Source organism: Anneissia japonica, unplaced genomic scaffold, assembly GCF_011630105.1.
Source record: "Anneissia japonica isolate Jap-2015-1 unplaced genomic scaffold, ASM1163010v1 scaffold287705_len1045735_cov187, whole genome shotgun sequence".
NCBI classification, from domain to species: Eukaryota; Metazoa; Echinodermata; class Crinoidea; order Comatulida; family Comatulidae; genus Anneissia; species Anneissia japonica.
This window is the reverse complement of record NW_022709509.1, coordinates 250,141-265,725: the sequence shown is the minus strand read 5'-3', so window position 1 is coordinate 265,725 and position 15,585 is coordinate 250,141. Positions and strand designations below refer to the sequence as shown.

Here is a 15,585-nt window from a genome sequence, read left to right as displayed (position 1 = left end):
AAAAATTATTGTGTGACTATTTAACAATATAGGCCCTAATCAAGTAATATTTTGCACACACATTCCCAATTTGAATATTTGCATGCGGCGTATAAGAGGTCTATAATGCATAAATCGTCATTAGCTTACGTGCATTTCCTTAGCGCGCATACGGGTTACATGCTTAATCATGAATGTATTAATCCCAGTGCCAATATAAGCATTCTCAAACAATCATTCGAGCAATGGTTATCAGGGGCGGATCCAGAAGAGCCCGAGGGATAGCCCCACCCCTATAAATATAGCAGGAGCGGATTATGGGTGGGTGGGGATGCAGCCGGCCAGGGACTTATAGGACTACATTTTTGAAAATTAAAAGAAAATTTGCCTTAGGCCTACTGTCAAAAGCGTCGTATTAGCAGTGCTAAAGGAGGCTCCGTAAGCTCCATAGTAAAATCCTGGGTCGTAGTAGGGGGAGGGGCTTCTAATAAATCTTCGAAAGAGTGTGTTTCTTGGATTTTGGTCTATTTGATCCTGGTACCACCCCTGAACGTTTACCCCTTCCCCCATGATCTACGCCCATGGGTGCTGAGGTGCGAACATTTTGAGAGTATGGACCTCATGGTGCCCGGAAATTGCACTCTCATGTACAGAAAAATCTTACCAATAATTCATATCAACAATATAATACAACAATTATTTTTCTTAACACAATTAGGGGTGTGCGATCGCACCCTCTGAACTGTATTGTTTCATTTATTTTAAACAAGAGAAAACTAGAACTTCACCTTCAAATATTATTTCATTTCATTTAGGCCTTAAAAAGGTCTTGAGACTTCTAAACTCGGCGAGCCAGAAGTCCCAAATATTGATCAATCTTGTGAACTTTCTATGTAAGATATCACGCTTAATAAATGTATCTATTACTGTGGTATTAGTTTTAAAACGCTATATCGGAAGACAGCATATTTGAATAACGGAATAGGCATACCGTATTTAGCGCGAAATGCATGGGTTCATTCACTGCAGGGAAAAGCCCAATTCATGCTCCACCCAGCCAACATTTAGCAAAGGATTCCTTTAAACTATTTTTAGCTGAGAAACTCAACATTCAAACAATAAAGATGTCATTGGCACCATACACTCAACTAATTTCACCACAAATCCAATGACCACTTACTTACACAATATGATATATCGGTAATATAATATAATATAATAGGCCTATATAATATAATATAATATAATATAATCTAATATAGGAGAAGGTACGTAAGTGGATCGTTTGTAATTACGATTTTCTTATACTGGGATCACAACCCACTCTGCCCGCCTGCAGCACCATCATGGAGTGATTATTAGTAAATGCAGCTGGATGTCGGAAGTGGCATAACTTGTGAAGTCTTTCTCCGCTTCAAATCAATATTATAACGTATTACAGTTGTAGGTGTACTGAACTAAACTGTTTATAACAATTTTTTTTAAATAGGGCTAGTAGAGCCCTGAAAGTATGAAGAGTCAAGAAATTGATGATCCGTCAGGCAAAGTTTTAAAGAATAAATATTTGTCAAAGTCATGAAAAGCTTGTTTGGTTTTTCCATTGAAAAGGCACATCCAGCAATATCAAGGCACGTGTAAACCACTTTGTGTCTTAATAGTATTCAACGTCTGTAAGAGTGCTGGCAGATGACTGGATCATAAAAGCGATTACGGCCATGTATTCTCGGACTGCATCCCACCGCTGGTCTTGGTTGTTGGTATCTTCATCTATGCGATAAAGACTATCGACAAGTCCAGGGAACGCGTCACCGGCGTAGTAGTTTTTACTGCTTGGAGCAAAAACTATATGCCTGCAACGAAAACGAATAATAAAGTTTAAGATGGTGCACGCCTATGATTTAAAAAAATGAAATACATATCATTAACAATCTTAGGTTTGAATTAACTGTCTGTGCACAATAATTAGGCCTATTTAGATTAAACAATAACAAAATTAAAGCTAACTTACGGTATGTATTAAAATGTGGAGTAAATCACAAAACTCTTTTATAATGACCAATAACTTAGTCTAAGAGACAAAAAACAAACAAATTCAGTTTTTGCTGATTTTGCCGCGAGTTTTTGCAAAAACTGGTTACTTGGACCAGCCAATGTAAGCATTTATACAAGGAATAGGAACCATAGTTTTTACATTTGTCAATGGAGGAGAAAATATTTTTCTGCGATGAGTTCAAGTTCTTTTTTTCCTAACTCAATAAAAATAAACAACTGGTTCACTTAATTTCTTCAAGTAATGAACTCTTACGATGTGTGCAGTTCATTGCATGCCGAATGGTAGCTATTTTTATTCGAAATTTTGCAAGTAAGTACCGTACGATTGTTGCTGTATTCCTTGGTTTAGGAAAAATGAAAGTTGGAATTAACAAACAAATTTACAAACCAGATGAAAACCTTTGAACATATGATATTTTTTTCAATCGAAAAGTAATTCGCTTAACACAAATAATATTTAATAAATTGATACATCTGCTTTTAAGTGTGCAATATAGTCTTGTTAAGACATTACCGGTATAAGTTCGAGGAGATTATTTTATCAGTGAAACCATCGTAACATTATTTGCAACTACCGAATACTCGAGTCCAGGACTTCAGGACGACTTTGTAAATTATATATTAATATTTAATGAAAAGAGATGACCAGTAGGCCTATAGGATTACTCTACGACATTAAGGCATGAGATAAAACTTACTTGAGGAATTTTCGATCAGGTAAACCAAGTGGATCTATGAATGCCCTCTCAAATAACATAAGCTGGTCATTGACTCTCCGTACAGCAAGAACACTATATAAAATAAAGACATAAATACCATAACATTTCCTAGGACAATTGGAAATGATACCGTAAACTTAAAACAAAGATTATGTTGAAAAATCAATTATAAAAATTTGTAAATTGTATATATATTTTTCTATTAAATTATCAGAATTGTGCTGCATGGGGCAGCCATTTCGTACATATAAACATAAATATGGTAGAGAACAATTGTTAACAGAGCTTTTCGCTACTACCCTGTTCCTTGGAAATTTTTCGGCAACGTAAAAAACTACGTCTTATAACCTCAAGGAAGAGGCGCACTATAAATGCCTATACCAGTACCAGTATCACTACCAAACGTACGTAAAGACGTGTTTGTGGAACAACATGTATGTTTCAATTTTTCAATTTTAAAATAATTATTGTTCATTCTCAAAAACACACAAAAATACAAGTAAAATAATAATGAAGTAGATATGATGAAAGGAAACACCTAAGAAACTCAGAGAGCTTGTTTAAACGTTGTTCCCAAACAATGAAAAACAGTAATAGGGCTATGCCTAATAAGAAATGTATTTTTCTGGCCCATTTTTGATTAGTCAATTGTTATGTTTGATTGACATTCCAGAATGGTCCACTTATTGGGTTTGGTTCACACTAGAGCGATTTAGATGAAGCAATGCCTAATCTGTTACTTGTGTTTGCTTGGGCCACACATTGCGTCGTACGACGGTTGTACGACCGTCGGCCGACAAATCCATCTCCGCTCCCTGTAAGAGCTTGACGATCGAAGAGACGACGTCTGCTGAATGTCGATGTCAGACTGAGCGGCCGTTGCATGCCGCACTCGTCGTGTTGCGTTCTCCATGGAATTGCGTCGTCCGAGTAACGTCGGCCCAGTGTGGGGCTTAAATTGCTCTAGAGTAAACCAGCCCTTACTTTGGAAAAACACAGCTGGGTGTAGTAGGGTTTTGTTTTGTAATATAACAATTATATTTTATATATAGGCCTAGGCTTACTTACTTTGAAATGTCCATTTTCTGGACATTGTTATGAAACGTTGTGGCAATAGTAGTCAGATTATTTATGGCTGATATGACGGCATCTTAAAACAAAAACAACTTTCATCAACATAGACTTCTTTTTTAACAACTAGTAATTATCAAAATTATAATTACGCATACATTAATAACCTAATGGATTCGCTTTAAAATGAAATGGAATAGTTTATATCTTACCGAATGTAATACCGTGGTTATTCATGTTTTCTTCGTAAGTAGTCCTGATAGAGTTAATAGAACTATGCATCTTATTTGCATAATCTACGCAATCAAAGGGTAAGATGGTAGAGTCAGCAAAATCGCGTGCAACCTCTGCCCAAACACGCGCCACCGCTTGATGACGTTTAAAATCCCAGTCGAGGAACGTCTTGACAAGGTAAAACGTTTCGTAGACTGAATGATATACAGGATACGATGACAATCTCAAATTCTTTATTGAAGAAAATTATTTGTGAAAAGAATATTTTTAATGTTAAGAACAAACATTCGTCTACAGCTTTAAAATGATACCTCTAGTATGACGTCATCGTTACGCGTACAGTGTATGCTTGGTTAGCTGTCGTATAGGCTTATATCATGATCAACATTATCACCATCACAATCATTGTCCGTTATCATCGTCACTGTGTTTGCTGTTGTCACATCATCGCTGTTATCATTGTCTTTGACGTCATCCCCATCTTCGTCGTCGTGGCCATTGTTGTTGCGATGGTCTCATCGTGGGCGTCGACGTCAGCACCGTTGACGGCTTCGTCATCTTCGTTATTATTATTTTTAGGCATATTATTATTAATCATATAATAATATTATTATTATCATTATTGTTGTTATTATTATTATTATTATTATTATTATTATTATTATTATTATTATTATTATTATTATTATCATCATCTAGCAAAATATACCTACAGGATCGTATATCCAACGGAGGTCGGTTGCAGGAACACCAATGCGATACATGAAAGGTGCAAAGTCGCTTCCTGATCCCAATGTTCCAATACTAAAGAAAGAAAGTACTGTCGGCAATGCAGAGCCAAGATTTTCAAACAGTGCTGGACAATATCAGGGTGGACCAACTTTACAAAATTACATAATTTGGACACATTTTTATAATGTGGACCCATTATTTGTGGACCCATTAGAAAAATTGTGTGGGACTGTCCCAACTGTCCCAATACCGGGCTACGGCATTGATTGTCGGTAAGATGTGTTGTACCTCAATGGTTTATTTGGAATGACAAACAAGTTGGAGGTTTTATTTTAGTTGATTGTGCAAATGATTGAACATAGAATTATTAAGTCAAAACATACTATGGAATAGTAGTGTCATCGTTGTCCGCGTATCTTTTCTGCCAAAGTTCGAAGGTTGACGAAAAGCCATCATCAGGAGAAGGAACCTATAATTGGAAATAAAAGGATGTTAACATTACAATAGATTTATTTTGTTTTGATATAGGCCGTATATTATTTCATATTAATGGCTATTTCATACATATTTCTTTATAAAGAAACGAATAAACGTGTCATATTGTAGCCCAATATGTCAATCTAAGGTTGTTCACACTCTCAAGGAGAACCTATATCACTTAAATTTCATTATAAGGCGCGCGCGGATCCAGCGGGCCCGCCCCACCCCCGTCAGTCAAGCCAAAGATCTTATAAGATCTTTGGTCAAGCCAAAAAATAAGAAAGAGGGTGACAAATTTGAGTTAAAGAGAGTAAAGAGCAAAAATGGGAGTGCACCCGTGAGTTCAGTGGCGATACAGCAGTGGGCGAAAGAACAGCTCGATTATTTATCACTTATTTTCACCAACCATGGTGAGCTGAGGTGAGCGTGGCGGCGTGAACTTCATATTGTGCCCCATCCACCCACACCCGTCAAAAAATCTCTGGATCCGCCCCTGATTATAGATTATACTGATGTAATGTTGTAGAGACATTTATATTTTGTAAGAAAACCGGCCTACACGCTCATCATTTTGTCGGTTTTGTGTACCTAACTAAAATACGGTCATGAATAATATCATTACCTTCTTTGAAGCAGCGAATATTGCCTTCTTTAAAGAAGGGGTTGCCTTAACTTGCATTGTGTAGTTACCAATCACTGCTGAATCTACGTTGATGTAAATCACTGCTCTCTCGGCCAACACTCGCTGAAAGTCCTGAGAAAACCAAATGTTTTCAAAGACATTAAACTTACTATTTTAAAATATATTTATGTCTATACAGGATGGCATCATCAACGACACGGAGAAAAAATAAAATTCATCTTTAAAACATACCCCTACTTCATATTAAACATTTTTAACTTGTTCAGCCCTTCAGATAACATTCATTGTATTATTTTGTGATTTTGTGTTTTACTATGTTTTAACATAGATAATAATATAATAATTACTAACGTATGATTATTATTTCATAGACTTAAGACATATGTGGTATAATATTTGACATGATATAATATAATATGGTGATAATCTTATGATATATATAACTTATATATATAATATATATATATATATATATGTATATATACACATATATATGTATATATATATAATATGACTTATCATATGTATAGATAATATATACCATTACATGTTAGTATTATATCCATTAATATTTTTCTTTATTTTTTATATGGCAGATTGCAATAGCTTCAATTACCTCAACGTATTCTGTGGAACCAAGTAAACCGTATTCTTCTGCAGCCCAGCTGCAAAATAAAATCGTCCTTCGTGGTCGCCAATCTGAAATATTATAATAGTCGCAAATATTTGGAAACCAGAAAAACAATTGTAAGAAAGAATTAAATTTTTAACCCAATCGTTAAAAATTAATTCAAGAATTATCAAACCAAACACCATGTCATTATCTAAAATTCCAAATTACAATCTATTACCACTCTCACGTGGTTGTGTTACACAATTTTTTCTGCATGTTAATAATGTTAATAAGTCCGCCACAGTATTCATGGGATCGCATTCATCGTTTTGTGTCTGGAGAAGATCCAAATATACATGTGTTTTGCTATCGACTGGCTGTGAAAAACCGCTGGTCAGTCGTTTACCTAGCAGCGCAACCCATCGACAAATGCAACGGGTGAATATGACATGGTACATTGAAGAGTTAAATTTGAGACACTCCTGTAAGGGACATCACTATTAAAGATACACATCTTCTTGCAACGAGGGGAAATATATATTTTAGAACCAGAAGGGGACACATCCATTAAGGGCACGGGGACAGTTTCTGGGTGTGCCAAATGGCCAATATAACACACGTTCAATGCTTATTGAAAGGAAACAGGGTACTCGTCTGGTCCCGAAAATGTCTCCTGATAACAAGGGACACCTCACCTCCTGTTTTACGTAACTTCCCAAACGCTCTTGTAACCTCCATCAACGCTGCGGTGCCACTCGATGGATCGACTGCTCCATAAACCCATGCATCTCGATGGTTGCCGAGAATGACGTAACGATCTTATGAACAAGGGAAAAATAATGTTTAACTTAATAATTAGAAATACTATTAATCAGTATAAAGATTAAAACGAGGAATCATCAGTAGCAGCAGACAGAAGCAGTAGCAGCAGCAGCAGCAGTAGTAGTAGTAGTTACTACTATATATTACTATAATGTAAACAACTTACCTGGTTCGACGCTGCCTTTGGTCATGCCGACAACGTTGTACACTGTTCGAATCTCCTTCTTAGATAAAACCTTTAACCTTATGGTTCTGTGGTATTAATAAAAAATACAAGTACAAAAAAAAAATACTTTGAGTATACTACATTAAGTGTTTGCACAAGTCTTGTTATTTGCATTTCTTTACCTGTTTGGATTCTTGAAAGTTTGTCCAAAATTGTATGTGATGTTTAATCTGCCTTTCCAATCCTTCGGTACTTCGTCACCACCTAGCTCCCTGAAACACCAATTTAAATGTTTTAAAAGCTCAGTTAATAATGATATTCAAATGCCATGCAGGATCGTGTTGGGTGGCACAGACGCGTAAAACAGGGATCAATGTGATATACGCCCTATATTAAGCATGTGAAACGACAAAGACAGGATCGTTGAAGAGATACTTTGAAATAAATAATATTTGTGAAAATGTAAACTTTAAACCATCTACCGTCTGGTAGTAATTCATTTTTAAAATATGAATTAAGTAATGAAAAGTAAGATGAGAAATTTTCAAAAATGAAACAAATGATAAATGATAACCAGAGTTTTATATTATTATATTTGACTGATAAGCTATACATTACTTTTAGGGAAAAAAAAGGCCTGTATTTAGACCAAATCAAATATGACAATCATGTTGGCTACAAACATTAGGAGTTTTTCAGCATCGTCGTAACCAATCGGATGTACTGGTATTCTAGTTAAAGCAGTGTCCTCATCTGCTAGCCGATAAGCATAATCTAATATTAATACAGAAAAGATAAATATCATTAATTTTATTAGACTTAGGTCTAATAGACTTAGGTTTTTGTGAATAAATTTTTCTTATCTAAAAAAAAACAATCTGTCATTGGTTGATTAAACATTTAGTATCATTTCAACAGACGAAAGTTTAGAATTTTATATGAAACAATAAAAATTATATGAATATGTTTATCTGAACAACTTAAAATCGCCCAGTCCACAATTTGTCCAGCTACCTTTTGACTGAAAACTGTTAGATTCTGTCAGACCTTTTTTAATATTCTGACGCCCCACCCTACTATGTGGAAGAGTAATATTTTAACATCCAACGAGTTCTTTTTGAATACATAAAATATAGGGCTATGAATTAGTGTGGGATTTAAAGTTCTTGTACAATTAACCGTATTTCTATTATTATATTAATAGGCTTGCACATTCGCAGTATTATATTTAGGACACTATTTCAGTTTGCAGAAATTACCATTAGCCGGAAATCCAGGTGTTAATGGATCACCCTTTGCGTCGCTGACAAACACATTTCCACGCTGAGCACCTGAGCCTGGTAACCACCAAGCGTTAGGGTATACACCTATCGCATCGTCCGATGCGTAGTCTTTGGGATCCGAGTAAAGAATAACTCCTATTGCACCTGCTGCTTCGGCAAACTTGACCTATCACAAAAAGTTTCTTGTTATTGTTACATTTAGTTAGTATAAATTTAGTTTGTTTATAAGAGAGAACTGTCCATGAACATGGTGTAACATATATATATACTTTGCAATTTTAATCACATGAAGCCTAATGTTACCCATCTTTACATACCGTATTTTATATAAAATAATGATTATGTGATATAATTATATAGAAGTCTTACCTTACTTCCTCTGAATATCTGGCCATATCGAGCAATCACTATTTTCCCAGTGATGTTGATATCAGGACGATTTTTTTCTAAGTATTCAAAATCGTCGGCTGTAGCATAGTTAACATATACAAGGTTACCCTAGAATGAGAAAGATGAAATAATAAAAATAGTGTGTTGCTGAACTTGGCTCAACTCCAAATCCACCAACAGTGCTAATAATACTCTGAACTGTAAACAACTAGCCAGAACTTGATGCCCAGACTAGCATACTTATGCCCGCTTCCGATGGGTATCACAGCACTGTCAAATGGCAGGTTTTATGCAATTGCTCGTCAGAAAATTAAACATTGGCAATTGAGAGAACTGAATGGAACTGGCAAGTACTTCGGTTAATTTTAATAGTCGGCCAGTTGACGAAATTTAGTTTAGTTGAGTTGATTTGAGCAGGAAAATCACTACTGAAGATTGGAAGAGGAGTTGAGGTCTAAGTTGTTGGAATCATGACAAACATGAAATTCTCAATAAAATCGTGGAAATGTGCAGGATGATTAAAATCATCTGACTTCTAATATAAGGCTTAGAAGGTCTGCTTGTGAAAATCAACAAATTTAATACTATGCCAAAATTTTGACATAAGCATACAATTATTAATTCAAAAGAAAAGAATATTTTCGCATTATGTTAAAATTGTCTACTATTATGCAAAACACTAAATAGTCTTTCAAATGGTTGTCAATCATTATTTTCTAGATAAACTAACTTACTTGTGCACCTACCTTAACTGTTCCCTGGGCAGAATACGCGTTGAAAGGAGGTACCACGTTAGTGTGATTATCTTCGGGTCTTAAAATGTCTTCGTGCTCTCGAGTGCTAAAAATCTCCTTGCCATTTTCCAAAAGTGATACCTACAAGTTAGAATGTTTTATATATTGTAACACTGAATATCTAAATCTTTCTGGTTTAATCCGCAGTGGATGTTTTTTGAATAAATGCTATATTTTCATTATTGTTCTTTTATATCAAAGGATTTGTATTTTATAGAATTTATCGTATGAATTTTTAAATAATAATAGTTATTATTATTAATTATTATTATTAAGACTGCTAGAAAAATCTAGAAAATAAATCGGAGTTGGTAGCACTTTTACGTTTTTACTTTTACGAAACGAACTGTATAAAAGATTTGAAGGAAAGCGATTCTGTAGCACTTCTATGCCGTTAAATAAAAATCATTAACAGGATCATGAGTTGTTGGAGCTTAATTTTGACTATAAAGGTGACGTGATGATTGTTTTAAATATTCGTATTATTACTATTATTCTATCATCGCATATCTTATTGTTATTGTTTGTTTTCATATTGATGGGTAGAGAAAGAATGAATTGATAAATTTTATAATAACATAAGAGTGTCATTTCCGACCATCGAGACGTAGGCCTATTATTTCCTCAAATTTGTCCCCCTCACCTTCCAGGTATGCGCCCTAATGTGACTAAAAACACTTCAACATCGCGCACCAGTAATATTGATGTCCGATGTGTTTTGCAGAAATAAATAAAATAGATCATTATACATAATTTGGTACCGGTAGGAAAATTGGTCTACCTTATTAGGGTTGTCTTTGTCCGGGTATGACAAATAAACATCATAAGGAACCAGCTTGGCGCTGTCCAGCCCTTGTTCAATCCATGCTTTACGAATATATTCTGCATTTTCTTTCTCTGCAGGTGTACCGGCTAGATGAGGCTGGGACGTGAAATAGCTTGATATCGTAAATAAATAACATGTAATATGGTAGTAAATTTAGACTTAATAATTTGTTGTCATATTATCTTATTTGTTAGCAAAGAGATACAAATGCTAGCTTCAAACATGATACATTGGTATCCATTTACTTACAATGTGTTGATGGTGCTACGTAAGAAAACTGTACATCAAAAAGAACGTGAATTCGAAGTAGATTTTACCATTTTCTTCAGTAGCATCAGCAATTGTAAACAGATTTTATAATAATTGTCTCATTGAACATAAATTTGAACAACATTTAAAAGATTCTTACTTTAAATTTTCTTCAATATTTGTAGCATCTATAGAATTCAAAAGTGTTTCCGAAACCCATTTCTTACTGGGGGTTTCGTTATCCGTGATACACTCTGGGCTACGCAGAGTTTCAGGGAATGTTAAGAATCCAAAAAGTAACCCAGTTCCTAGGGCCAGAATACCAACTGCGATGAAAATCAGGATTGGATGGAACCCATCGTAACCCGATTTTTTTGAAAAGTAATGGTCCGAATCGCCCATGTCGAGAGCGGCAGACATCCTCCTGTAGGGCGTACCTACTAAAATTGTGGAACGTATCGTGTGTTGTGATTTGGCCTGCAATTCCAGCCAACCTTTGATCCGAGCTTACTTTATCACTTTATTGATGTTTAATAGGATATTGGAGAGATAAGAAATTTACCTAGCTTGATATATATCACGAGGGCGTGTTTCTGCTGAATAACGCCAAAAACACGAGTGCAACTAATAAAAACACGGTAATGCGAGCATTGGAAGGTGGGTGGAGCTTAAATGACGGTCACCAACTTCTTGCGAGCTACAGCGCATGCTGCGAAAGAAGTAAACAGCACACCACAAAAGTATGAAAAAAGTATGGTATGATCAGGAAGGTGTACAACTCCCTGGTATGATCTTCAAGCACGTCATCCTATTGGTTTAATTTTTTTCTTTGCCCCGAATTTCCCGCGGACGAGCGATCAAACCACCGAAGAGGTCAATTTGGGTCACCGACGGGTCAAGACTAACACGGTATTGCGTTGCAGCTGAAAGTACCACAAAACACGCGTTTTCTGAACGCGAACCATATAACGAATGCGTGTAAAAACACATATTTTTAGAACGCATTCCTAGCTGTGGTTTTGTTTTGTGGCCTGTTTCTATCGTTTCTACTGGTGAAAAAAAACACGTGTTTTTTAATAACCGTTTAAAAACACGTATTTTTTTTTTTTTGCTCAGCAGAAACAGGCCCATCGTCTATTGGTCCATTAGTTTCTATACTCCATTATTGCTTCGTGTGCGTATTTGTTCAACTAACACTAACACCAAAAAGCTACTTCAAATTATGTTAACTTAAATTAGATCTACTGTAGAAGTGGCAACAAATAAGATAAAGGGCATGACACAGGAGTAGTACCAGGATTTGCCCGACGGGGTCCGACGTCTCCGATGGGGTGGGGGGGATGTCCCCAACAAAAAAAGTGGGCGTTGTCGGGCGTCGCTCACAATTTCTCGAAAGCGTCCCAGGAGGCGAAGCCCCGGAAAATTGACAATTTAGGGGTTTCAAAGGCTTATTTAATCGATTTTAGAGTATACTAATATGTAAAAAAAAAAGTTTTTCTCCGAAGAATTATCGTTTTTATCCCCGACCGGGGGGGGGGGGGGGCAGCTCTTCCCGACGGAGGGCCATGGCCCCGCCCCTGGAATTGTATGACATTAGGAAGCTTTCGATTTGCACAACGTCAATTGTGACCGTCCTGTCTAACGATATTACGTTCTAAGAACGTTATAATTACGTTACAATTTGGTGATAAGAACGTTATCTTGTAGAACCATATGTACGTACTTATAACCTAATTTCACAACCTCACAACGTTTAAACGTTCTTACAATGTTGTGTGAACGTGATTTTGTGACATACCTAACCACAACGTTCGCGAACATTATAAGAACGTTTTGTGTTTGCTGGGATCTCTGTATAAGCGTAAATTCGGGCCAACTCCGACATAGAATTCAGGCAAAAAGTGGTAGAATTCCATAGAGGTATTCCCATTTTACTCTATGACACGATACTTGAACACACTCACATGCGCACACATTTCTACGTGACGTCATTACATTTTAGACCTTCTTACCATCGTGGAATCGAAAGCTCCCTATTGATGACCCTGACTGTTCTTAGAGCAAATTTTAAAATTATACAAAAAACTAAAACATAACGTAAAAAAAAAAAAAAAAAAAAAAAACAAAACAAAAAAAACAAAACAAAAGAACAAAAAAAAAAAATATCATTTCAGATGGGTTCCTTAATTAGGTTTTTCGTCTATTGTTACGCCTCAAATTTTAAATGTCTGATGACGGAACTCTTGAAGTTGTTTGAGCGTTGGCCCTAGTAATTCTAATAAACACGCTTGCTGACAAACATAATATGAATTTTGTCATACGATTAGTATTGAACCATTCCGATACCAGTTCAGAATTATTCTTATTATGCCTATTAAAGCATAGATTGGAGTGAGTGTAATAGCTTAATGTATTATCAGTGAATAACTAATTGATTGTTAGTTGGTTGGATGGTGGGTTGGATGGTTGGTTAGTTCAATCATTCCTTCATTCGTTCGTTCATTCGTTCGTTCGTTCATTCATTCATTCATTCGTTTGTTCGTTCGTTTGTCTGCTCGCCTGCCTGTGCGTGCGTGCGTTCATTCGTTCGTTTGTGAGTGCGTTCGTTCGTTCTCTTTTTGGTCGGTCGGTCAGTTGTTCGTTCTTTCATTCATTTATTCATAATCATTCATTCATTTATGTGCTCGTTGGTTGGTTAGTTGTTAGTCTGATCACTGGATAACATACAATGGAAAACCAGCACAAAGTCAAACCTTCTCTGCTCCCTGGGGAGTACACATAGTCGTGCGTTGCTTGCTTAGCGCACGACACTAGTAATGCCATAACATCCTACAAATATATCCATTTATACTCCAGGGTAGAGAAGACAAACGAAGATACAATGCCTTGCCCAAGGACACAAGCGACTTGCACAGCGAGAGTTTCGAACCCCTGACTTCAAGGTTTGGAGTCCGAGCAACCTCTGCGCCAAACGCTTCTGTGTTTATTGATTTACAGTGGCGTAACTGCCGCAGTCTTAGGAATCCCAATCTCTGAAGAGCCCTTAATTAGCTTTAGGGGCCCACACCCTTATAAACAATCTAATAAGGCAATGCATATCTAAAACTTTGGATTGATAATATTTATCTTTATATAATACTTCACATTCAGTGAACCGGACCCCGTGGCGTAGGGGCCGGGGGAACATTCTCTGGTGGTGTTAAAATTTGAATTTTAGACCGCAATATTAGGGTTTGGCATCAAAATAACTTTGATTGGATAAGAAAATTAGAACCGTGGGTCCCTGACTAAGAAAAGACCTCACTAATCCCTTCGGTTTTATATTATAAGACTAAATATAAAACCACTCAACTTAGTCTATACCGTATCTAATCAAAACCGTTGGTTTTTTTCCCTGGCTTCTTTGCACCCTGACCGGGATCCTGACCGGGCTCTTTCTTCCAGCTTGGATTCATTCCACTCCAGTCTGCATTAGTATTTCTATCACTCAGGCCATGTTATTACCACCACCGTCGTCGGCGTCATCATCATAATTATCATCGTCACCATCACTGTCATTATCCATTCTTTCATCATCATCACCACTACCATCATTATCATAATTAAATCATATTTTTATTCTGAGCATCTAGGTAAACAAATTGTTTCCGCTGTAGGACCTTAGCTGGATACCTGTAGAAACGTTTCTCATTCAAACATTGATTCTCCATCTGGACCCAAAGTCCATTCTCGTATTATAATCATATTTGGGGAGTTTCCTCCTACCTATTGAAATCAATTTTAATTTTAAATTCAATGTACTTTTGCTTTTGTAGTAGTGTTTAAATATATTTTTTAAATATTATTTATTTATTTTTTTTGTGTGTGGTGATCCTCTTATGTCTATTCCATAGTCATTTTTGACTGAAGGATGCATTATTGATTGATTGAGTATACCTATCACCTGGCAGATCTGTCCATGGAGGAATACAAGCCCAGTCTGTCCAACAATTGACTTAATAATTAAAACTGCACTAACCACCAGTCTGATATTCGAAAATCTAACGTATTCACTTGTAGGCCTAATTTAAAAGACAAACCAATAGGTTTATTAAATAATGCGTAGCATATTGTACATCCTGTGTATTCATAACACATGTTTTACTTAATAAGGTCTACATCTTTTTTATATACTGTATTTGAAAATATTCATCTGGTATGTGGACACGATGTGAGAAATTTTCTATTTTAACAAAACAATTAATTTGAATTGAACTTTACTGGCATCGAAACTGTCATATTTCGGTTCATGTTAATTGGTTTGCTAAAATAGAAAATTTCTCACATTTTTTTATAATATGTATTTCATAATACCATTTAACCCTTATAAATATAATAGGCCTATATATTGTTATGTTTATTATATATTGTTGCTATTGTAATCGTCATCATATTTTTATAGATTTTTGAATATTGATATTGATGTTTTTTTCCATTTAATCTTTTTGTATTTGTCTTTTTAAATTGTAATACAAACCATTTCAGCCTTATAT

General features: G+C 35.8%; 1 protein-coding gene across 2 annotated transcripts; it reads right to left on the bottom strand.

Annotated features, from left to right (window-relative positions):
- Nucleotides 1-675: 675 nt before the first annotated feature.
- Nucleotides 676-11,633, bottom strand: LOC117106697 (N-acetylated-alpha-linked acidic dipeptidase 2-like). Of its 2 annotated transcripts, XM_033248099.1 has the most exons (18): nucleotides 11,214-11,632; nucleotides 10,760-10,916; nucleotides 9,931-10,059; nucleotides 9,164-9,292; nucleotides 8,771-8,960; nucleotides 8,195-8,285; nucleotides 7,694-7,783; nucleotides 7,512-7,597; nucleotides 7,219-7,341; nucleotides 6,527-6,609; nucleotides 5,890-6,021; nucleotides 5,171-5,256; nucleotides 4,769-4,859; nucleotides 4,034-4,286; nucleotides 3,819-3,900; nucleotides 2,730-2,822; nucleotides 1,988-2,047; nucleotides 1,690-1,829 (listed from the first exon to the last, which is right to left on the bottom strand). In XM_033248099.1, the coding sequence occupies exons 1-17, from the start codon at nucleotides 11,471-11,473 to the stop codon at nucleotides 2,026-2,028; spliced, it is 2,097 nt and encodes a 698-aa protein (XP_033103990.1). In that variant the 5' UTR covers nucleotides 11,474-11,632; the 3' UTR covers nucleotides 1,690-1,829; nucleotides 1,988-2,025. The 2 variants fall into 2 exon arrangements, with proteins under 2 accessions (XP_033103989.1, XP_033103990.1); XM_033248098.1 differs by lacking the exon at nucleotides 1,988-2,047 and having other exon boundaries at nucleotides 676-1,829; nucleotides 11,214-11,633.
- Nucleotides 11,634-15,585: the final 3,952 nt, after the last annotated feature.

Coding starts and splice junctions, on each gene's coding strand:
- LOC117106697 (XM_033248098.1), bottom strand. CDS start 11,473: ATGTCTGCCGCTCTCGACATGGGCGATTCGGACCATTACTTTTCAAAA. Junction 7,784..8,194: donor GATGCTGAAAAACTCCTAAT/GTTTGTAGCCAA, acceptor TTGGTGTTTCAG/GGAGCTAGGTGGTGACGAAG. Junction 4,860..5,170: donor GATGACACTACTATTCCATA/GTATGTTTTGAC, acceptor TTCTTTCTTTAG/TATTGGAACATTGGGATCAG.